This window comes from Sorex araneus, chromosome 5 (assembly GCF_027595985.1).
Source record: "Sorex araneus isolate mSorAra2 chromosome 5, mSorAra2.pri, whole genome shotgun sequence".
Lineage (NCBI taxonomy): Eukaryota > Metazoa > Chordata > Mammalia > Eulipotyphla > Soricidae > Sorex > Sorex araneus.
The window spans coordinates 183,089,121-183,114,369 of record NC_073306.1 but is presented as its reverse complement, the minus strand read 5'-3'; the positions used below and the strand labels follow the sequence as shown (position 1 = coordinate 183,114,369).

General features: G+C 40.8%; 2 protein-coding genes across 2 annotated transcripts in view; both read left to right on the top strand.

The window, feature by feature from the left end:
* Nucleotides 1–13,508, top strand: part of NMU (neuromedin U) — a 36,150-nt gene extending 22,642 nt beyond the window's left edge. The window contains exons 7-10 of the mRNA XM_055140907.1: nucleotides 1,779–1,853; nucleotides 7,185–7,238; nucleotides 9,437–9,476; nucleotides 13,373–13,508. Of these exons, the coding sequence (XP_054996882.1) occupies nucleotides 1,779–1,853; nucleotides 7,185–7,238; nucleotides 9,437–9,472 (165 nt within the window). The 3' untranslated portion in view covers nucleotides 9,473–9,476; nucleotides 13,373–13,508. The remainder of the gene's footprint in view (nucleotides 1–1,778; nucleotides 1,854–7,184; nucleotides 7,239–9,436; nucleotides 9,477–13,372) is intronic.
* Nucleotides 13,509–16,073: 2,565 nt separating this feature from the next.
* PDCL2 (phosducin like 2) overlaps nucleotides 16,074–25,249 on the top strand; it is a 33,883-nt gene continuing 24,707 nt past the window's right edge. Inside the window, exons 1-2 of the mRNA XM_055138816.1 lie at nucleotides 16,074–16,212; nucleotides 24,546–24,666. Of these exons, the coding sequence (XP_054994791.1) occupies nucleotides 16,207–16,212; nucleotides 24,546–24,666 (127 nt within the window). The 5' untranslated portion in view covers nucleotides 16,074–16,206. The remainder of the gene's footprint in view (nucleotides 16,213–24,545; nucleotides 24,667–25,249) is intronic.

Below are 25,249 nucleotides of genomic sequence, written 5' to 3'. Positions count from 1 at the left end.
TTTTTGACTTTTGAAATTTATATATATGTCCAGAAATATAAATGAATGGTAGAGCACATGCCATACATAGGTTCAATCCTCAGTGCCAAAAATAAAAGTAAAATAAAAACTTACATGTGAATGAACAAATGGAACAAAATATTTTATTTATATCAAAATATAATTAATTATATTAAGTTCATTCCTTCAGTAGTTGTTTATGGAGTATCTACTGTGGGTCAAGCATTATTCTAGATACTAGAATACTAGAATACTAGTATTTTTCTATGTACTAGAAAAATAGAATTGAAATTAGTAGAATTGGAAAAGAGAATCTGTTCTCATGTAACATTCTGGTGGTGGGGAAATTTAGTAAAATCTTGTTTTAGATGATGATTAGTGCAAGAAAAAATATTCAAAGGCATTTTAAGAATTCTTTTTAAAAAGTATTGTCAATATGTAATATAAATATAATAGCTAGGGATATTCACCTTTGGTCGTAATATCTCCTTATTTGTAATTAAGCATTTAATCTGACAATTTAGTCTCTAAAATTAGCCAGATACCAATAACTTGAATTCAGTTCATTCTTGTTTAGTTTTTTTTTGTAATTTTTATTTTATATGTGGGCTGGAGCACAATAAGTAGGGCGTTTGCCTTACACGAGGCCGACCCGGGTTCGATTCCTTCATCCCTCTCGGAGAGCCCGGCAAGCAACCAAAAGTATCCCGCCTGCACGGCGGCAGAGCCTGGCAAGCTACCCGTGGCATATTCGATATGCTAGAACCAGTAACACGTCTCACAATGGAGACGTTACTGGTACCCACTCGAGCAAATCGATATACAATGGGATGACAGTGCTACAGTGCTATTTTATATGTGCAAACTTAAAAATACTAACTAAACTACGTTACTATAAAAGTCTAAAATGCTTAGTAATTATTTGATGATAATATTATAAATTTATGACTCAATGTTGCAAACCAGTGTAGGGAATGAGCAACAGCAGGTGTGTAATTATAGAAAGGCTAACTAGAATAGTTAACTCCAGTTTTAAATATTTAAAGACATTGAATATTCTTACACAGGAGCGTAAAACTAGATTGCGTTGGCTTTAAGCCAAAAACAAGTTGAATTGATTAATAGATGATCATTACACGGAGCTTCATTTGATAAGTGAACTTAATGTTTGTGAGAAGTTCGGGTTTAAAGCATGGCTTGAAAATGAAACCTGTGTCAAATGTGCTTTCATTTCTTCTCTTAGCAACTTTACATTTTGAGAAAAAGTATCTTAGTTGCAGTATTTCACTAGCAACAGCACCTTGTTATGTTTTGTGCCCCCGATACCTCCTTCCATAGTCATTTAAAGTACAATATATAACTTTAAAAGGAGATTACTAGATGCCACACAAACAATTTTATCTCAGAAAACTGATTTTTCATAGAGAGGTTTCACTTGCCCCACACTGTTCTAGGAAGTACAGAAGGGGGCAGCTTTTTGCCTCTCAAAGATAAGGGTCTCTTACTGGCTGGCAGCTGATAATACAGCCAGACTCTGGGGAAGTGATTCTTCCGCATAATGACAAAGACTCTAGCATGGAGCCATGAAATCATATGCCAGCACTTCACTGTGTCTCCACTGCTCTCTGAAGTGCTCACATAAGGAGGTCTTAGAGAACATCTTATTCATTTTTTTGGGGTCTGGAGCCAGTACAGTGGGAGAAATACAAAGGAATAGGAAACTGTCTTTCTGCCCAGTGCTGAGAAACCTTTGTATTCGTTCTTTGTCTGTCTCCCAGTCGTCTGTCCTGCATCCTTTGCTGCAGCTCATTCCTCAACTGCACGAGAGAAGAATGAAGAGAGTCAAAATGAGTGTACGTAACCAAATGCATGCCTGCTTTGTCTCTGTCTGTGGACACCCTCCTGCTTCATTCCCTGACACTATGGGCGAGGAGACACTCCTCTTTCTCAGCCCCACAGACAAACCCAGGTGGTCTGCCTGAGAGCAAGAGCGTGTAAGTTTTCTACACTCAGGAAGAAAAGAATTGTTCCCCTTGCCCATCCTACACGCTAATTCCAGCTGTGGGTGATGGGGAGAGCTGGGGTCACATTCCCTCCCGTGGACCTTGACCCTGTCAGGGAAAAAACCTACCTGGGAGTGAAGAGATAGTACAGGGCTGGAGTGGTTTCTTTTTACCTCGCATGTGACTGAACCTGGTTCTATTCTTGGCACCGCATGTTCCCCTGAGCCGTGGCTGGGAGCAAATTCATGCACAGAGCAGAGAGGAGCTCTCAACACTGTCAGGTGTGGTTCCAGTCCCACCCCACCCCAGTCAAGAACATGGTAGCATACTGAGTCCTTAGGATGCCTCCGTGAAAAGACAAAGGAAAATTTACCTCTCTGCATTTAGGTTGGCAAAAGTCTAAGAGGACAACTTTCTATCCAAGTATTGAAATGATGCTAAGAATAATAATCTTGAAGTCAATAAATAAGAAAGAGAGGTTTGGGGGCTGGAGTGATAGCACAGCGGGTAGGGCATTTGCCTTGCACGCAGCCGAGCCGGGTTCAAATCCCAGCATCCCATATGGTCCCCTAAGCACCGCCAGGGGTGATTCCTGAGTGCATGAGCCAGGAGTGACCCCTGTGAATTGCTGGGTGTGACCAAAAAAGCGAAAAAAAAAAAAAAGAAGAAGGAAAGAAAGAGAGGTTTTGGTTTTTTCTTTTATTTTTCCTCCCACAACTGACAAAACTATGGCCTAAATACAGCCTCTGTGTTTTTGATGAATATAACTGAGTTAATACATTGGTTTGGTTTGGGGCCACACCTGTCCATGTCCATGGGTCATTCCTGGGGATGCTGGGGAACCATTAGTGGTGGCTGAGATGAAATCAAGGTCAACCATATGCAAGGCAAGTGCCTTAATCCCTATATTATCTTTCCAGCCTGTTAACACATTAATTGGGGGGTCTTTATTGCTTTTTTTTTGGGGGGGGGGAGGAAGGGTGCGGTATACATCTGGAAATGGTCAGGGGCTAATCTCAGCTCAGAGTTCTGGGTGTATCCTGTGCCACAGATCAAACCAGAGCCACTGGATACAAGCTGAGTTTTCTCTCTGGCTCTTACTGTATTCTAAAATAAATTCTGATTTGTCTCCTTGATTGCCTGGGTGGAGGGTGGGAGGCGGTTCTCCCAGGTTGGGGCCTGGCCATCTGGGCAGGTAGTGCAATGCAGGGGCCCCGCGGATACGGTTTTCTTCAGCCTGTGGTGCTGAAATCACCTCTCAGCCCAGGCATTGCTTCAGTGCCTCTAGGGCCACCACCCGCAGGGCTCAGAGGCCTGCACAGATGGCCCAAGTCCACTGCATACCACAAGCGCCTTAATCCCCATACTATCACTCCAGTGCTAGAATCCTGATTCTTTCAATGATAAAAGATTCTAGGTATAGGTTTCTGTTGGAGCCCGATACTATTTTTTTTTTTTTGTTTTGCTTTTTGGGTCACACCCGGCAATGCAGAGGGGCTACTCCTGGCTCTGCACTCAGGAATTACTCCTGGCGGTGCTCAGGGGACCATATGGGATACTGGGAATCGAACCCGGGTTGGTCACGTGCAAGGCAAACAACCTACCCGTTGTACTATTGCTCCAGCCCCAGGAGCCTGATAGTATTGTAATGAATCTTAGTTTTACGTGTTTTAGACGATGCCATTTTTTTTTCTTGGCTTCTCTGTTAGTACTTTCAATGGGTATTGTTTTAATGGGTATTGTTGTTCTCAGTTTACAGGAGGGAAAAGAACTCAAAATAGTTTTCTAAGATCATACTAACCAGTGAGTGAGATTAGAAATTACAACACTTCTGATTTCTAGTGATTTCTAGTGTAGATGAAAATTTCTTCCCCCTACATTTTCCTACTTTGGGATCCTTGATCTCATTAGTTTTTCCCTCAAATTTATATGCCGTGTTAATTTCATTCTTCTTAAAGCACTATTAAAAGTTTTCAAATGTATATAGTTTAAGGAGATAATAAACTTTTATAGTCGCTGTTTCCTCCCTAAATTTTTCACATTCTTCCCTTTTTGGGGGGTGGGGCAGACACATCTAGCAGAGCTGGGGTTTACTTCCTGCTCTGTGCTCTGGGTTCACTCTCAACAGTGCTCAGAAGTCCATCCATGAATATTGAGCTCTCTCTGGCCCAAGTCTTAATATATGTTTGTTTTTGTTCTGTTTTGTTTTTGTTTATTGGACAGGGCTATCCTCAGCAGTGCTCAGGGTCTACTCATGGCTCTGTTCTCAGGGATAACTCTTATAAGTGCTCAGGGCACCATACGGTGCTGGGGATCAAATAAAAGTCTGCCAAGTGCAAGGCAAGCACCTAGACACTTGTGCTATCTCTCCAGCCCTCAGTTTTTCATACTTTTAAACTAATCTTCCATCATGAAAGATCATGAAAATTTTACAATCTGCAGTGTGAGAGAAAAATAAGTTGTAATCAAAATTTTTAGAAGTAATATGTGCTTTTTATGACTTAACTTTTACTTTATGAACATTTTGGTTTGACTTAGTAATAGTCTAAATTTTAATTTAAAGATTTAGTTGCTGGATAAGAGAGATAGTATAGGGGCTATGGAGTTTGCCTTGGATGTAGCTAATCCCAGTATATTCCCGGCTGTAAAAAACTAAGGCTCGCCGAGGGGCGAGTGCATTCTCGGGCTCTCCGGGTGGCTCTGTCTCACCACCCGCGTTCGGTGCTCTGGAACCGCAGTGTGTGGACTGGATCGGGACGGCCGGTGGTCAAGGACAGGCGAAGGAAGAACGAGGACCAAACTGGTTGCTGATTAGTTACCGTTTATTCAATCTTCAATCTTTCTCATCTCCCGCACTCCCAGCTCCGGCCTCTCTCTGGATCTACTGCTCAACTGCTGCCTCTCTCTCTCTCTCTCTCTCTCTCTCTCTCTCTCTCTCTTCCTTAGTCCAGGAACTTATTAACATCTTAATACTAGTTATTTTTGTATGGACATAGCAAGGGATACATTGAGGCTTGCAAGGCAGCTCTCCTGGCAACATCTAGCCACAGGCTCAGACCACAGCACTCAGGCCAGATTAATCATTCCTCACCCTAGCAGGGTCCGAATCTAGTTATCACTGTTTGGATCATGACAACATTTGTCCATGATCAAGCTCTTAACTTATAGTTAAGCATTAGGCACTTTGGCCAGGCCCATCTCGATGCCAGGGTAGCACACAACTCACCGCTTGCCCTGGGTCCTTCTTGTCCCACGTCGGGACCGTGCTTTGGGGGTGCTAGGAAGTAAGGGCAGCTGAGGCTTAGGTCAAGAGAACAGATGCCCTGGAGGAAAATATCATGTAGAGTCAAATGACTCCCAGGTTACAAAAGCATAACATTTGTTAAGTCTTCCTGTGTCCATACAAAAAGGACTTGCTATGAATAAACTATGCAAAGGACTCAAGGAGAAGAGAAAAACATTATTTACAAGTCAACAGAACACTAAGAAAGAAGGTAAAAATAAACAAAGAGGAATAGGAGCACTGTAACGGGAGTAACCCAATAAACCTAAACTACTGAGGCTATGTTATCCTACACCCGGCATCATATATGTATCTGCTCCCCTGAGCACTTCCAGGAGTAAGCACTGAACAGTGCCAGGTGTGATCTCCAAGCTCACCTCAAAAAAAAATCCACAAAATCAAGATTCAAATTTCTTAAAATCACTAACACTTACTACTTTTTTAAAAAAAATTTATTAGTGAATCACCATGGGGTACAGTTACAAACTTTTGAACTTTCATGTTTGTATTTAGTTTACATCCCTCCACCAGTGCCCATTCTCCTCCACCAATGATCCCAGTATCCCTCCCACTACCCCCATCCCAACCCCCACCACCCCATCCTGCCTCTGCGGCAGGGCATTCCCTTTTGTTCTCTCTCCTGTTGGATGTTGTAATTTGCAATAGAGGTATTGAGTGGCCATTATGTTTGGTCTATAGTCTACTTTTGGTACACAGCTTTCAACCCGAGTGGGTCCTCCCATCATTCTCAAACACTTATTACTTTTGTATATAAGTTCATTGTCACCATTTGCACAGCCTAGCTAAATCTTCAGCGTGAATGGGCCAGTTTGGGGTTCTAATGAGAGACACTGTATTTCCAGCTAACTGAAATCAAGAGCTCTGACATGGTAGGGTACACTATTGGATAAATAAAACACCTCAAAGTATATAGCTAGAAACCAAGTTTTCTAGCAACCAACGAAGGGAAAGAATGTAAGACATGCATAGAAAAAAATTACAGTTGACTACTTTGCTGGGCATGTCACCTGCTATGAAACATATTTGACCATAAATTGTTCAGCATTCTTTTTTTTTTTTTTTTTTTGGTTTTTGGGTCACACCTGGCGATGCACAGGGGTTACTCCTGGCTCTGCACTCAGGAATTACTCCTGGCGGTGCTCAGGGGACCATATGGGATGCTGGGATTTGAACCCGGGCCGGCCACGTGCAAGGCAAACGCCCTACCCGCTATGCTATCACTCCAGCCCCTGTTCAGCATTCTTAAAGAAAATTAGTTTTTGGTTCATTGGGGTTTGGAGTTTTATTTTTCTTCTTTTGAAAATGAGTTTTTGGATATTAATGCATCTACCTTTCTTAAATTTTGTTTGCTAGGCATAATTATTTTAGCTCTCTCATATTTTTAAATCTCTACCACCCAAATTCTTTTGTATTAATCTCTATCTCCAGTGATAATATTGAAAACACCTATATGTTTGGATATGAAAATTTAAAATCGGGGCACATTTTTGGTTGTTTTGGGGTTCTTGGAGTTCTGGAAGTACTGGGAACTACTACTAATAGTAGTCAGATGATCATATTATGTCAAGGAGTGAGGGAGATCATAAATATAATAATCATCTATAAGTATCTATCATTCTATTTCTACTTAAGAAAAACCATACGTATGAATTATGAGTTTTCCAAGATACAATTTTCTGATGGTATTCTATTGCTTGTTGAAAATTCTTTGAATACTTATATATTGGTGATTTATTGATATGAATTTCATACCTAGACCCTGATTCCATCTATGTTTAATTTTGTTGTCAAAAATAACTTAGAGTTTCATTATAATTTCAAGCAGAGTTTATACTTATTTTTACTGTTTTTTCATGTGTTATGACTATTTCTTCCAGGGTAAATTCCAGATTCCTTTTGGAAAGCCAATTCCAAGTTTCTTCAGGTTCAAGGTACATATATATAATATTTAAAAAAATAATATTATAAAAATTACTTCACTGTATTTACATAATTTACTTTTTTTTTTTTGCTTTTTGGGTCACACCTGCTGATGCTCAGGGGTTACTCCTGGCTCTGCACTCAGGGATCACTCCTGGCGGTGCTCAGGGGACCATATGGGATGCTGGGAATCGAACCCGGGTCGGCCACGTGCAAGGCAAATGCCCTACCCGCAGTGCTATCCCTTCAGCCCCTATTTACATAAATTTACTTTTTAAGTGTTGAGGTTTATTTATTGATATAGTCTGAAATTCTTTTTTTTTTTTTTAACCAGCTTTTGCGTTATACTGTGGATGGCAGCCAGAGAGAGTTCAAAGGGTTAGGCACATTCTTTGCATGTAGAAGACCAGTTTAAATTCCAAACACCACATAGTCCTCTGAGCACCTGATAACAGAGCCAGGAATAGCCCCTGAGCACTGTCAGATGAGCCCCAAATCAAACAACAACAAAAATATCATGTTGGCATCTCTGATCTCTTGTCTAATCCACTACTCAAGTTGGTAAATATTCCAAACGATAGCTACATATGTAATAGTTTAGTTTCATAATATGTACAGGAAATGAGTGTCTCTTTTGGGAAGACGAGTGTTTGGGCCACACCCAGCTGTTTTCAAGGTTTATTTCTGCCTCATGCTCAGGAATCACTTCTGGTGGTGCTCTGGGTACCATATGTAGTGCTGCTAGGTTGTGTGCAAGGCCAGTGCCTTACTTGCTGTACTATCTCTCTGGCCCTGGCCCTGGCAATGAGTGTATTAACAATGTATGATTCCTTAGGAGAATATGCATATAAATCCCTTCCCAAAAGTCATTCAGGGCTCTTTCTTCTCTGGAGAAGCCTGTGTCTTCACCCCTTTGCTTTTGTTTTGTGGCTACAGCTACGATGCTCAGGGCTTACTCCTGGCTCTGCACTCAAGAATTACTCCTGCAGTGCTCGGGAGACCATTTGGGATGTCAGGAATCAAACCCAGCTTATCCAGGTGCAAGGCAAATGCCCTATCCACTGTACTATTGCTCCGGCCCCATGAATTGCTCTCTTGAATATGAAGTTACCCCTTCTTTCTCTCACTTTATATTTCATAAATAAAACTAATTTTTTTAAAGAAAAAGGATGTATTACTCCTTAACTTGCAAGGAATTATTTACTAAATTTTTTATGCTGTGGACTGGAGTAGTTGTTGTTATGTTCACAAGTTTTTTAAAAATAAAAGAATCATTTATAGAAGAATATAGACTTTGTAACCACATTTTGTATAACCTATGTCCAGACTGAGTGTGAAATGTGAATTTCTTTCTAAGTAGCTCTCATTTCTAACATGTCTGTGTCCTTAAGATTCTTTATTCTTTATTGATTTCTTTTTACTGTGTGGCTTTATATTTCCAACCTTTTGCAATGCCACAAAGAAGTTCAGGGTTGGAGAAAGTCAGGTTGCAGACTAATGCAGTACAATAATAAATAAATGCACACAAAATACTGTTAAGTGCCCCTTCAGTTCAGCCTGTTCTTTCTAAAAGGTACTTAACCCAGTTAAACCGAGCCTAAGGTGTTTACCCAGCTAAGGTGAAGACTTTAAGGACTTAGCCAATATGATATTTAGTTATGGAATTTCAACTTTGATGTGAAGGCTAAGGTAAGATTTTGGTTTTTAATATATACTGTACATATCTTAGGACAATAGAATTAGCATATACCAATTCCAACAAATTGGAGAATCAGTTGAAGGAACGAACAAGACTACCAAAAGGAAAAAAAAATCCAAACAAACCTGACTTCAGTTGGTATGCGTTTATATCATAAGAAAATTCAGAGAATTTCATTTTACATTTAAAATGTTTTAAACTTTATATTTTATTTTAAAATGTAAATATTGGTACTGTCAAGGAAATAAGCAGGCTCAGATTGTCTATAATTTTTATGGGTACTGGTATCTTTAGCATCACTTTAACTTTCCAGAAATACAAATTATAAGCCCGCACCCCTTGCTTACAGAAGCACTCGAAGTGGGATGTTTGAAAATGTCTGTGTTGGAAAAGGCCTCAAGGTGATTGTGGAAAGTTAAACGCTCACCTCTGGCTCAGTGAGACAATTTTCTATGAAATGAGTGTTCCTCTTTAGTTACTCTGATCTGTTTATAATTTATTATTTTCCAGCCACGCAATGGGAGACGATCAGAAGCTTACATTTAAGCCGGTATGTGAAAAATGTAATGGAAACCAACCAGCCCTGCCACCAAATGCTTAAACTTTGATAACAGGATGGTAGTTACCCCAGAGAGAGAGAAAGGGAGGGGCGAAAAAAAGGGTTCAGTGAATGATGGTGGAGGGTAGCTAGACCACTGGTGGTAAGCATGCTGAGGTAGATAGGCCTGTTGATGAGTAGATAGATTTGTTGAGGTGTGAAGTTATGCTCGTAAAATTTCAGTAAAATAAAATGCTCCAGTAAAATAAAACAAAATGGTGTTTCACTATTCAACCCACTTTGAAAAATTTTGTTATTTTCAGATAGTTACAAATTAAATCTACTCAATTGCTTCTATTACTTAATTGTACATGTACACTAATACTCTACATAGCACTGTAGCACTGTCATCCCGTTGTTCATCGATTTGCTCGAGCGGGCAACAGTAATGTCTCCATTATGAGACTTGTTGTTACTGTTTTTGGCATATCAAATACGCCACGGGTAGCTTACCAGGCTCTGCTGTGCGGGTGGATACACTCGGTATCTTGCCAGGCTCTCCAAGACGGATGGAGGAATTGAACCTGGGTTGGCTGCGTGCAAGGAAAACACCCTACCCGCTGTGCTATAGCTCCAGTTCACTCTACATAAATATTATAATTATAGATTCCATAAAAACTTTTATCGAGTGAGAAAGGTCAGTATATTGAAGCCAGATTTTTCACTGCCCATATGTGCCTTCCTTGGACAGGTCCACGGAAGTGAATGTCACCAACTTTGTAGACATTGACCTTGTTGTCTGTGATTCTGAGCCATCGTATTCTTGTTTATCAGGGTCTACAAAAATGAACTAGAACTGGAAAGAAAGTAAAGAGGTTGAAACACTGCCTTGCACCCGGGCTATCCAGGTTCCATTTCCAATGACACTTATGATCCCCAGCACCACCAGGAGTGACTCCTGAGCTAAGAAGTAGCAGTAGCCCCTGACCACTGCTGGTATAATATCCAGCCTGCCATGAATATACTGTACCACTGTAAGAGAACTAAGAATACATGCAAAGATGTGACATTATCACTTCTTTTTTGAGACCCTGAACTTCCACCTCAATGGAGACATGGCAGACATTTTTCCCTATTGAGGCCGACCCGTGTTCGATTCCTCCACCCTCTCGGAGAGCCCAGCAAGCTACCAAGAGTATCACGCTCTCACGGCAGAGCTTGGCAAGCTACCCATGGCAAATTCGCTATGCCAAAAACAGTAACAACAAGTCTCACGATTGAGAGACGTTACTGGTACCCGCTCAAGCAAATCGATGCGCAATGGGATGACAGTGACAGTGACAGAGTATCTCTATTTGCATAATTAGTATGTTAATCCTAATATTTTACAAGACTATAGGTTTTGACACTAAACCCAAATTCATATTGATATACACCACAGAAGTAAAGTCTGTTTATTAATTTTATATCATCTTAAAACAGGTTCTATGCTGAGCATACTTTTGAAATATTTGAATTCTATCATTTCAAACACTAAGTGCACTTATTGTTGTGATGTTTTCAGGGACCACACCTGGCATGGGTCAGGGGTTGCATGTGGATTAATGTTTAGCTAAGTAATCCCTGGTTCTGTGCTCGTGGATCACTCCAGGTGGTGCTTGGGAACTACTTATAGTGCTCGGGATGGAACCTGGACTTTCTACACATAAAGCATGCTTTCCAACCCATTGAGCTCCCACTCTCACTCTCCCTGACCCCTTTAAGCATACATTTAACTCTAAAATGTTGATATTAGGCACTGGAAAGGAGATATAGTAGGACACTTGCCTTTATGTGGCCTACCTGGGTTCAGTTTCCGGCATCACATGTGATTCCCTTGAGCACCACCAGAAGTAACCCTGAGCACACAGCCAGGAGTAAGCCTTAGCGCAGGTGGTGGGCCCTTCAGAAAACAATGTTATAATACTTAAATTTTCTCATAGAAACCAAAATTAAACACAGAATACACTATTTCCAATGAAAGAATACATTAACACCAAAATTATGTAAAATATATAGAAAACAATAATATAAAGATAGCATGTTAACAACAACAAGATTGCCAAAGTCATACGCAGTTGAGAATTCAAAGTTTTTAACTCAATTCAGCAAGAATAAATAAATGTAATAAAAATTTATTGTTTTTTTTTTTTTTTAAAAAAAAGATCCCAGGAACTAGCAAGGCAATCCCATCTGACCTTGGGTCTCAAAGGCTGCCTTAGGTGATGTTTGGGGTCCTCCTGGACTATTTACCTGATGAACGCTGACCAGTGCAGGGCTGTCTAGCACTGGGGTCATACCAGGGTCCTGGACATGTTAGGCATGTATACCATCCCCCTGTACTGTCTCTAAGTCTCTCATTTTAAAAATTTTTCCAGGAAGAACCAGGAATTAATAGAAACAAAACTATTATTTTTGTAATTCTACAGATGTTGAAGCATCCACCAAATGTGAACAAAAATAGGCATATATTAAACGGAATAAATAGTGTCATCCTAGCATGAAGTATTGGAGTGTTCAGAAGTGAGAAATTGAATTTAATTCATGATTTGGTCAATTTAGTATAAAAAATTTCCTGGGTCAGGGGATGGTTCAGAAACTGAGCATATGATCTGCCTGCAGGAGCTCCAGGTTTGACCTGTGGCACATCATGGTCACCTGAACACCAAGCTGGAAGTAGCTCCTGAGCCACACTGCCAGCTGCGGCCCCAAAACCCAAAATGAGGTTTGACACGACCCCCCCGGAAGTAGAGAATAGCTTTATTTCCAAGATTATAATGTAGATAAATTTATTCACTCAGGATTTCTTTTCATTTGTCATTAGCGAAACAGTTCAAACACCAATTTTTTCTCATCTTAATTATCTGAGGTCGAATTATAGTTTGTAAAAAGTGGTTAGAAAATGATCAAAGATGGGGTTGGAGTGATAGCACGGTGAGTGGGGCACTTGTCTTGCATGAGGCCAACCCAAGAGTAATTCCTGAGCACAGAGCCAGGAGTAAGCCCTGAAACATCTAGGTGTGGCCCAAACACCAGAAAAAGGAAAAAGGAAAAGGTCAAAGATAATAGAACCCTGGGGGCTGGAGGGATAGTACATCGGGGAGGGTGTTTGCCTTGACACAGCTGACCCGGGTTCGATTCCCAGCATCCCATATGGCCCCCCAAGCACCACCAGGGGTAATTTCTGAGTGCAAAGCCAGGAGTAACACCTGGGCACCAATGGGTGTGACTCAAAAAGGAAAAAAAAAAGGTAATAGAACCCAAGAACTGGCTTATAGAACTGGGCTAACCAAGAGGTTGGGAGGGTAGGGGCACTCTGGGGGAAGGGTATGGTGTTGGAACATAGCATACATGAAGAATTGTCATGAACAGTATTGTAAATCATGGTGTTTCAAATTAAAAATAAGTGACAGGTTCGAAAAAAGTGGATAGAGAAAAAATAGAATTTCATCATAGGTACAAAGAAAGAATGATAACTCATTTGAAATATTTTATTCATAAATGCTTGGTTAGCATCAGCAAACCTCAGGAAACCTCTTTTATATAGTAAAATACTGTAAAATTTTGGAAAATACATACAAAATAAATGCCTCATCAAAAGAATTTAAATGATAGCTAAAACTATAAATCCCCAGCACCACATACAGTCTCTGAGCACCACCAAAAATGATCCATGAGCACTGAGCCAGGAGTAAGCCCTGAGAATTTCTGAGAGTGCCCCCACACAAAATAAATGGGAGTATCTCAAATATTAATTTATAATTCATGAAAAAATACTTATAGAAATGTTCAATACCAACATTGTTTTACATACATATTGACATAATCATCTGTGCTTGAATCTAATTTACTTTTTTTTCTTTTCATAGGATACCGAATCTTTTCCGCAGTAGCAACACCACAGGATATAAAATGTTCTTAGAGTTTGTTTTCTTATCAAAAATAATCCTTATGTTTGATGTGTTTGAGAATTCCTGAGTTGTAAACATTCTTTGTAAAAATTTGGTTGATGTTGTACATGTGTAGTGTGTTGAAAATTAAAAAAGCATCTTAGAATATTTTTCTTAGTGTTATAATCATAGTGTGTAATAAAGCTATAAATACCAGCATCGTTAGATCCTACTAGAATTGAGGCTTATGCTTTTTTTGTCATTTGTATTTTTACGAACAATTTTGGCTTATCAAATTTTTACCTCATCAGTAACAAAATCAAATAGTTCTTGCAAATACTAGAACACACAAAACTGACAGTCTTAGAAAGTGAATACTAGCTGGAGATTTTAGCCTTGATCCATTCAATAGTCCAATAATCTTGGTCTAATTTATACACTGTGAACTAGATGTTTGATTGCCTCAAACAAATCAGGAGGTTAGTGGTTTTTCTCTACCAATCAACTTAATTCAGTGTTTTTGCAATAATTTGTATTCTGATATTCTATTCTAGAATATCAGAAAGTCAGCTTAATTGTTACTTTTCAAGGATCACGAATATACCAGAATTTTAACTATCAAATCAATGTTTAATAGATTACATTAAATCACTGTGTACATTAATTACACAGACTTAACTTCAGATGAATACTGAGATTGTTTCCTTTTACTTTTTTTTTGTGGGGGGGGATTATTCCTTTTAGCTTCCCCCAGAAATGATTTTCCATTCCAGCTATTCCGCACCAAACCAGTTGCTGGCTGATCAGAGATTGTTCTAACTGGTTGGGGTTAGGTCATCAGACCTAATTATATTCTTTAAAGAATCTTACAAACCTTTGTCTTATTAACAGTGTTTACCACTGATTGTCCTTTGCATTATTTCATTTACTAACAAAGGCCCCCAATTTCACTTCTTATTCATCTTTGCAAAAAAACATAAGGATCAGAAGGGACCCAAAAAGTATGTTCTTAAGGTGAAAAAAGATTACCATCCTCCTTTTAAAATCAATTACTTAGATATGGGAACTTGAAAGCAGGGAGCAAGAGCCTCACGCTTTAAAGCCACAGCTACATAGGCAACATTTGCTGGAGCTTGGACTATGGTTGCCAATAGTTCCCAGGAACTCCCCAAAATTCAGGGACTTAGGCTGCTCATAAAAAAAATGTAGGGGCTGGAGCAATAGCACAGCGGGTAGGGCATTTGCCTTGCATGCGGCCGACCCGGATTCGATTCCCAGCATCCCATATGGTCCCCTGAGCACCGCCAGGAGTGATTGCTGAGTGCATGAGCCAGGAGTAACCCCTATGCATCTTCGGATGTGACCCCCCCCAAAAATGTAGGGCTTCTACATGTTAACAAAGAGCAACAGGGAGCAGAGAAATAGTGTAGGGGTGAAAGTGCTTGTCTTGCTTCTCTTCCTGCACTCAGCACAGGGTATTAGTACCCCCAACACACACACCACATACAAGCAAGTCAACTGAGGACTCTATGTACTCCTGGCACTGCATGATGCCCAAGGACCAACCAGAGCACAAAGCTAGAATAATCCATGAGCATTGCCCTGCGTGGCCCCAAACAAACAAAACAACAAAGAAGTATATTTATTTTTGATCCCAGGCACGCCCCCCCCCCCCAGTGCTGCCAGGTGTAGTCCTGGAGGTTCCCGAGCAAGACAGGGGTGGTCCTGGTGATCCCTGACAGTACCTGCAGCAACAGACCACACCATGGAACCTAAGCATTGGGCCCTGGGGACCCACCACTCTGAATATCGTGGGGAAAGGCCCCCGGGGCCTCATGAGCACTACTTAGGAGACCTATCGACCTCTCAAAAGAATCGGACAGAAACTCAATTCCTTAACCTGTCCCCATCCAAATTATACACATAAAGCAATATCCAAGATTATTTAGGCGCCAAAGCTCAGGTCTCTCCTAGAACTCATCTCAATACAAGTTATGGACTGCATTTTAAGATTTCTACTTGTTTGGGGGATGATTGCTCAGGAGGGATTGGGGCGGGGAAGGGGATAGGGGGCATTGTCAATTCCTTTTTCTTTTCTTTTTCTTTTTTTTTGTTTTTGGGTCACACCCAGCGATGCTCCGGGACCATATCGGATGCTGGGGAACGAACCCGGTTATCTGTGTGCAAGGCAAACGTCTTAGCGACTGTACTCTCGCTTGGACCCCATTGGCAATTCTTTCTCAATCCGTCAGGCTGTTCAACGCAAGTGTCTGAGCAGCACTACGTTTCCTGGGATGACGCGCCGCTGTGGTGTTGGGGGTCTAAGAGCTGCACTCGGCACCTGTGGCGCCAGGAATCTTTATAGGAACCACTATAACTATCTTCCCGGTTTCTTAAGGCGCTCTCTTCCCCAGGATTGGATAGAGATGATGAAGATGATGAAAGGAACGCCAGCACTGGTACTAGTCGCTTCTCAGGACAGGCCTTGCCTTCACTCCAAGCTGCAGGAGCTAGGGCGAGTGCCCAGGCCGGCTCCCTTAGCCCACGCTCCGTCTCCCCTAGACCACACCGCACCTCCCGTAGGCCACGCCCAGGATCATTAGGCCACGCCCCGCGTTGCTTAGCAACAGAAATGAGAGCGTGCGCAGGCGCAGGACAGGAATCCCTGGTTCGAGGCGCCCGCTTGCTAAACTGAGGAAACCGACAGTCGCCTGGCGGCCGACTTCCGGCCTTGAGGCGACGTCGCCGAGACGGAGTCGGGCGGGGGTCTCCCGGCCCGGCCTTCGGCGGCGTGAGGAAGCGAGCGGAAGACCATGCAGGTGGGCAGGGCCCGGCGGTCGCAGGGCGGCGGTCAGACCCGTGCCCGGACGGCCCGGGCGGGCGGCCCAGACGTTGGGGTCCGAATGCTCTTTCCAAGCTGCATTTTGTGTCGCCGGGACTGTAGCCTCGGCCCACGTTTGATGCAAGCGGCAATTGCTTGCGGCGTGCCTTATTATTATTATTATTATTATTTGCAAAAGAATGACTTGCGTGGACCGCGGTACGTTCAGCGGTCTTGGGGTTTGCGTGGAGACGCACGAAACCAGACAAACTTTCCGCGACTGTTTCTGCCTTCAGACTTTGGGGGCCGTTGGGGGACAAGAGTCACGGTACAGCGCGGAATGCGTTTGCCTTCCACGCGACCCACCCTGGCCCAGCATGCCGTATATCTCCTGAGCACTGCCCGGAGTGATCCCTGAGCACGGGGCTAAGAGCTATCCCTGAGCACAGAGCTAGGAGCGATCCTGAGCACAGGGCTAGGAGCAAACCCTGAGCACAGGGCTAAGAGCGATCCCTGGGCACGGGGCGAGGAGCGATCCCTGAGCACGGGGCGAGGAGCGATCCCTGAGCACAGGGCTAGAAGCGATCCCTGGGCATGGCGCGAGGAGCGATCCCTGAGCATAGAGCTAGGAGCGATTCCTGAGCACAGGGCTAGGAGCGATTCCTGGGCACAGAACTGGGAGCGATTCCTGAGCACAGAACTGGGAGCGATCCCTGAGCACGGGGCTAAGAGCAATTCTTGGGCACAGGGCTAGGAGCGATCCCTGAGCACAGAACTAGGAGTGATCCCTGGGCACGGGGCTAGGAGCGATCCCTAAGCACGGGGCCAAGAGCGATTCCTAGGCACGGGACTAGGAGCAATTTTTGGGCACGGGGCTAGGAACGATCCCTGAGCACAGAACTAGGAGCGATCCCTGAGCACAGAAAACTAGGAGTGATCCCTGGGCACAGGGCTAAGAGCGATCCCTAGGCACGGAGCTAGGAGCGATTCTTGGGCACGGGACTAGGAGCGATCCCTGAGTACAGAACTAGGAGTGATCCCTGGGCACAGCGGGGTTTAGGTCCCCCAAACCATAAACAACCTGTAAAAGACTCTGGGGCAGGCGAGGGTTTGATCCTCAAACACCACAACCAGGTCTGCCAGGAACAAGCTGCAAGCGTGGATGGATCCAGACCCTACCAGTGTGGACTCCCCCCACCCAGAAGGAGGGCGGCGGGGGGGGGGGGTGGGGGGGAGAGAGAGAAGGAGGGAGGGAGGGAGAGAGAGAGGAGAGTGGGAGAGAGAGGGAGAGAAGGGAGAGCGAGAGAGAGGAAGAGAGAGAGAGAAGAGAGAGAAGAGTGGGAGAGAGAGAGGAAGAGAAGGGAGAGCTAGAGAGAGGAAGAGAGAGAGAAGAGAGAGAGAGATGAGTGGGAGAGGGAGAGAAGGAGAGCGAGAGAGCGAGAGCGAGCAACAGCACCGGTCAGCAAGTGCCCTGCCCCACTCCCTTGGAAATTGGTCCAATCTGTCTTTAGAAAAACCAGGTGTGTTTAGAGTTTATCTTTCCTCAATCGCAAAAGATGGTTCGATTCCATTCTTAGAAGGCTGCTTCTCTGTCTAAAGCTTCTTACTTAACCAAGAAAAAGTGCACCTTTTTTATTACTAGAGGTTGTGATTTGCTAAAACAACTTTTCTCCCACTACACTCCGAATTAAAGCCATTATTTTTCTTGTTTCACATATTAATTTTGGTATTTGTAGATTCTGTATAATTTATTAGGATATTTTGAGCATAAATATTATTTTAAAATAGGTTTTTTTGTGTTAATAGATTTTTAGCAAGTACATTTTTTCCAGTACTTAAGAAATTAAAACTTTGAGACCTGTCCAAGAAATTAGCTATATTGTAAAATAAAGGAATAGCTCATTACCATTAGTTTATTTTTAAAAATTATTCATTCAGTTCATCACTGGCCAGTATTCAGTATCTAAGTTTAGTTAGACTTCTTAAAATAGTACCTGAGAGTATAAGAAGGCAGCATAACTATTTGTGGCATGAAAAATTCCATAATAGCTAAAAATAGGTTATGATACCTGTTTCTATTAGATAAAGCGAAGTCATTTATAAAAGTGAAAAGAGTAGAATATAGCGTGTTTGCTGTTAAGTCCCATTACAGCAAACTACTAGATTTGTTAAAACAGAGTGGCCAGGGAAGTATATTAAAGCAAACTGTAATGATATGGTTCCATGGATATCAAGAATTTTTCATTTGTTTTGGGACTATGCCCAGTGGTGCTCAAGTCTTAGTCCTGGCTCTGTTTATGCTCAGGGATCATTCCTGGTAATACTCGGGGAACCACATATGGTGTGGGGATAGAATTTAGGTTGCCACATACAAAGCAAGAGTCTTAACCACAAGAATCTTTTAATAAGATTGAAAAAAGAAAAAAGTGATTCCAGTTCTGCTCAAGCAATCAAACACAGTGGCTATTCATTAAAATTAGCAACATGACATTAGTCAGAGGCAATTAGAGTAGTATTGGAAAGAGAAACCATCTTTCGAGTCTATAGAAGACTGAGTTGGAAGTAGAAGTAGTTAGACAATTCTTGTCAGACGTTAGCCTGTGAAGATAAAAGAGAATTGTAGGGTATGTAAAGTGCAGGAAATATTTTTTTTAAAGATGTGATTGCTGAAATGTATGGTAATGGCAAGCAAAGTTACTTGAATTGACTCTTAAGTACAAGTAAAAAAGTGTCTAGACTATAAAAATATCCCCTCAAAAGCAGCAAAGAGATGGTCTGATAGAAGAACTGTATCAAACAAGAATTAAGGAGATGTGACAAACCAAGTGAATGAATTCCAGAGCTCTAGCCCGCTTTTTCTCTGAGGGTATTAATCATCTGTGTTATGGCCCTTGGTAAAATTACAGGGAACCAACTTACATATAGATATGGTCCATCAAAGGATGAGAAACTAAGAGGTATCTGAACCAGAGATCAACTCTTGTCTAGGGGGCTGCAGCGGTAAATGTCCTTCATGCATAACGAAACAAGGGGAGGAGAAAGAAAACCTGTTCTCTAGAAGTTGTGACCCAAGACAGCTCTCACATTGATCCCCAGCAGAAGGCAAATTATTTGGATGGTCCAGTGAACCTTAAACTATTAATTTGATAAAAATTAGTTACATACTGTAGCACCTGAAAGAAATAATTGAATTTTCTCTAGAGGAATGTATCTATATCTTAGTCCTCAGAAAAGGCCTTAAATTTTCAGAGAGCAAAGAGAAACCAGTCAAGATTAACCAAATACACAAATAAATAGAAGCACCATGAGCATGAACCAGCAACAACAACAATGACAACAACAACAAAACTGCAGTGACCCCAATTTTCAGAAAGACAGGTTTTAGAAGCCATAAAGTTAGTATGGTAGGTAAAGTGCTTGCCTTGCATGAGTCTGATCCACGTTCATGTGGTCCCTAGCACCACATGTGCAACATGGGTGTGTCCCACACACCCCCCAAAAGAAACAGGTTGTTAAAAATTAGTTTTAAATATGTTAAAAAAATAAAGACCAGTAAAGTTATCTGTCATCAAAGGAGATAATAAAAAGTCACCTTAAAAATGATTTTTTTTAAAAAGCCTTTCTGTACACTAATTATGAACAGTCTAGAAGGAAATTAAGAAAGCTATTTCATTTATAATAGTATCGCAAGGAGTAATACTTGGAAATAAGTGAAGTCAAGGAAGCAAAAGATTTGTGCATTGGAAACATTGCTGACAGAAAACTTAAGTTGAAACAAAAAGTTCGTATTATGAAATGGAACTTGTAATGTTAAAATTTTAATCCTTCTAACTCAATCTAAAGATTCAATGTGATTCTTATCAAAATCCCTATTTTTTTAAACTAGGAAAAACCCATGTAAAAATTTATGTGAAATGTTGAGGAAAACCCCAAAATAACTAAAACAATTCTGAAAAGATTAACAAAGTTGGAGGATGCTCCAATATTTTCTGGTTTCAAGATATGCTCAAATCTGTGGTAATCAAAACTCTGATGTGGGTAGGAATATAAACATACAAAACAGAAACTTCAGGAAGAAACTATTACATACATTGGCTCAATTTTTACAAAAGGTGTCAAGACCATTCAAATAAAAGAAGCTTGGTCTTTTTTACAAATGATACTGGAGGAAGTGGATAGTCACATGAAAGAGTGAAATGGATTCCTAATTAAAAAAATTTTTTTAACTGAAAAAGGATCAAAGACCTCAATGTTTGAACTAAATCTGTAAAATCCATAGAAGAAAACACATGGGAATATCACCAGTGCAGTGTTCTTACCTGAACCAGATCATGCTGGTAACTAATTTCAAATTTCCAACCACTCGAATGGTAGAAAATACATTTTTGTTATTTGTATGCCAGGCATTCAACAGGACTTTCTTATACCAATCTGATCTAAAAAACTAATAAATTGGGGCAGGGGAGGGGAGTAAATGGAGTTAATGTATAACAGCATGTAGGCAGGATCAATAAAGAGCATGGTAAAATGGTGAATCAAAATTTTAAAAACATCAGTATTTAAATATAGAAGATAAACTATATGCTCTAGTAAAAAGACATATTTTTAGACTAGGTTAAAAATAATTGGAGCTGAAGATATAGCTCAGCAGAATAACATATGACTTGCATGTAGCAGACTATGGGTCCCATCACCAGTACCACCAAGATAATAAGTCGTATGAGAACCCAACTATATATTCTTTATGAGGAATGTTTAAAACCTGTTGATCCATATAGTTGAACATAAAGGGATCAACAAGCCACAGAAAGGAAAAGAAGTAGAACAAATTTTACTGGTTTATTGGTGAATTTTATCAAACATTCAAAAAGAGTACCAATACTTTTCATACTCTCCCCTAAAATAGATAAGCGAATGTTCACATCAGGAAGCAAGCATTACCATAATACCAAAAACTAGACAAAGATGTCATGAGCAAAGAAAAATCACAGGTTAATAAACATAATGCACATAGCAAAAAAAAACTTCAAGGAAGTAGTGCCGAACCAAATTCAACAATGCTTTGTGGGCCACACCCTGCAATGGTCAGGAGTTACACTAAGTATAATTACTACTGGTGGTGTTTGGAGAATCACATGGGATGCCAGTGATTGATCGACAGCCGCATGCAAGGCAAACGCCCTATCCCCAAAACTCAACAATACTTTGAAAGGATCATCTACCATAATCAAGTTGGATTTATCTCAGAGGTTCAAGGATCTGCAAATGAATCAGCCATTATCACAACAACAAAATGAAAGATTGAAATCATATAATCATTTCCAAAATTCAGCATCCATACATTATTATTTTTTAAATCTCTCCAAAAGAGGTCAGGGAGATGGCTCAATGGACTGGTTTATATCTTGCATATGTGAAGCCCCGAGTTCCACCCCTAGTACCTTTTGACGCCCCAAGCACACAAGTGTAACCCGGGTAGTACTGTCAGCTCTGTGCTCAGGGATGCTCCCAGCAGTGCTTTTGAAGATGTTGTATGATTATATCACAATTTAAATACTTAAATTGAACTATTATATACCTGAAACTTAAATAGCAATTATAAATCAATAAAAATTTTATTTAAAACAATTTTTTTGGTTTTTGTTTTGGCCACACCCAGCAGTGCTTGTGTATGCTGCTACCAGCTCTGTGTTCAGGGACTGCTCCCAGCAGTACTCAGAAGACTATCTGATGCCAGGGATTGAATTCAATCTTTCCACATGCAAAGCATGTGCTTAGCCTGTTGAGGTAATCACCCTGACCTCTGGTTAGTTCTTTATAACATTTTCTAGAAGTTAAAAAAAAAAGGACGCATCTATAAGTTGGCTTTTCTGTATATCTAAATACCTCCCAATTTAATAGTTAATGTAACAAATGTTCACTATATCATTTTTTCTGGAGGTCAGAATTTGAGTGTCTTGGTAGGCTATTCTGGCTCATGCTCTTTAATGAAATTATAATCCAGACATCTGCAAGAGCTGCTTCCAGCAAGGCTCCCAATTCTAAATATCAGTAGGAAACCTCAGTTTCCCTGTATCCTTTGACTTTTCAATGGGCCCTTCCCATTCAATTCACATGTATTGGATGGAAAGAAGCACCATGTAACAATTCATATTATCCCCTAAATGTAACAGTGTTTGGAGCTGGACTTTTAAGGAGGTAATTAAGATTTTAAAAAGACATAAAGATGGGTCTTAATCTATTAGGACTGCAAAATGCTTATATGAGGATGAGATCCAATGCGTACTCTCAGTGGAGTGGGAAAGAGGTATAGCCATTTGAGGACCCAATAAGAAGTCCTTAGACTTTCAAACTATGGAATATGGAAAAAATTAATTTCTGTTGAAGCCACTGGCTAATGATATTCTCTTGTGGCAGTCCAGTGAGACTATCACAGTTATCCCTTTGAATATCCCCCCAACACATGGCCAAGCTAGTAGAGGCAGATTGAAAGGAAGAAGTCAACATGAATGCCTTTAATGATTTAGCATCAGAAATTATGCATTTCTGCTTCCATTGTTTTCAGTTTACTGTAAATAAGGCTTGGATCCAGCCCTTATTCACTGAGAATAACACTTTGAATAACACTGTGCTTCTTTAAAAAAGGAGAGAGGGAGAATTTACATTTTAATTGAGGTAATCTCATTTTACATGACTGTATATGTCTTAGAGGTAGAGTTTCAAGCCTGTTTAAAATATGGAACCGTATTCCATAGTTTGAAAGTCGATTATCAAGGCAGCAGCTGGTTGACACCTAGTAACACCTATTTTCCTGGCTTGCAGGATTTCTTATTGGATCCTCAAATGGCTATACCTCTTTCCCACCCCACTGAGAGTACGCATTGGGTCTCATTCTCATATGAGCATTTTGCAATCCTAATAGATTAAGACCCATCTTTATGTCTTTTTAAAATCTTAATTACCTTCTTAACAATACCCTAACCAGAATACCAATATTTCCTCACTGTAGTCCATTGGACTCCCCACTTCAGTCCCTCTTTCTATGGACTTCTCTAAAATTAACCCAGAAGTGAATGTTTTGTGAAGCTATATAGCTTAAGTGAGAAGCAATTTCACCTGAAGGTCTTAAATGCTATATCAGAAAATAAAACAGTTTGGGCAGTCTGGAGGAGAGATAGTAAAAGAGTGACTACTTGCACATAGTCAATCCCAGTTTCATCCCCGGGACCACATACGCTTCCCCAAACAGTGATAGACGTAAGCCCTGAGCATAGAGCCAGGAATAGCCCCTGTGTACTAATAAAAGTGACCCAGAATCTTATGCTTCCACAAAGGTCACATACTCAGAAATAAAAAACAACTACTGACATATGCAACAACATGGATGAATATCAAAAGCATATCTTACGTGAAAGAGGCCTTAAAAGACTTGCTGTATGGTTCTGTCCATATGACACCTTGGAATGAGCAAGACTCTAAAGACATATTTCAGATGGGTAGCAAGTAAGAATTGAGAGGTGAGGGGAAGACCACTGGGAAAGAAACATGAAAGACTTTCTGGGGTGAAGGCCAAAAATAAGTCCTTGTCTATGAGGAATTGATTTTCCCTGCTCTAATTATCAGACTTTTTATAGATTATGAATTTATTTCCTTAATGTTTAATAACCTCTCAGAGAACCTGGCAAGCTACCAAGAGTATCCCGCCCGTATGGGCAGAGCCTGGCAAGCTACCCATGGTGTATTTGATATGCCAAAAACAGTAACGATATGTCTCATTCCGCTGACCCTGAAAGAGCCTCCAATTGTTGGGAAAGATGAGTAAGGAGAAGCTGCTAAAATCTCAGGGCTGGGAGGAATAGAGATGTTATGGGTGCCCACTCCAGTAAATCAGTGAACAATGGGATGACAGTGATACAGTATTTAATAAATATTTCTATAACTTTTCTTAATAAGAGCCACATACAACACTGATGGGATGGGGGTCCTTGTCCCATTTTGATTCTCAGCAGCAGAGCTGGGCCAGGAGGCAAAGGGCAACATACACTGCCAGGAATCAGAGTCAGGATCTTAAATGTGACAGGCAAGTGCTCTTTCCATTCAAGCCATCTTGTTGATCCCCTCAGTATTACTTTGAGAGGATATATTCAGTGTAGCAAGCTGTATTTTTTCCTAGTAATTCTGGTAAATGGCAAAAAGCAGGCCACTTTGTTCTGTAATTTGAAAATAGTTATCTTAGAGTTTATTAACAATTGCATAGTTGGAAATACACGTATAGTTCCACACACATATAAATATACAACTTTGCTTAAACATTTTCTATTATTTATTTAGGATCCAAATGAAGATACAGAATGGAATGAAATCTTAAGAGATTTTGGCATTCTTCCTCCAAAAGAAGAACCAAAAGATGAAATCGAAGAAATGGTTTTACGTTTACAGAAAGAAGCAATGGGTATAGTTGTATATTTGGTGGGCTGGATGAATGGATAATGAAATTGTGATAGTGATAGTATAATTCATGTAGAGGGAGATAAGATTAAAATTTAACCATGAACATAACCTTTGAAATTAGGATATTTATGTCTAATATTCCTAATTTAAATGTTTAAATATTGCATGTCAGTAACAGCTGAAATCTCCTGATATCTAAGATAGTTAGCATTTCTGCCCTCACCATCTTTCTCTACCTGCTATTTTTATTTGTATAATTCTATACAATATTCATCACTTGTCAGGATCCCTAGGTACTTGGGAAAAATATATGGAAGCAATTGATTTTTCACGTCTGCTTTTTGTTGCTTTTGTTAATCTTTTGGGGGGGCCACACTGGTGGGTACTCAAGGGTTACTCCTGGTTCTGCACTCAGAAATCACTATTTGTGGGCTCAGAGGTCCATACGGGATGCCAGGGATCTAATCTGGATCGGCTACATGGAAGGGAAGCACCCTACTTGCTATGCTATTGCTCTGGCCCCTTCACATCTACTCTTAAATGTAGTTTGATAGCTCTGTGACCAGTGAGGGTATCATAGCTCT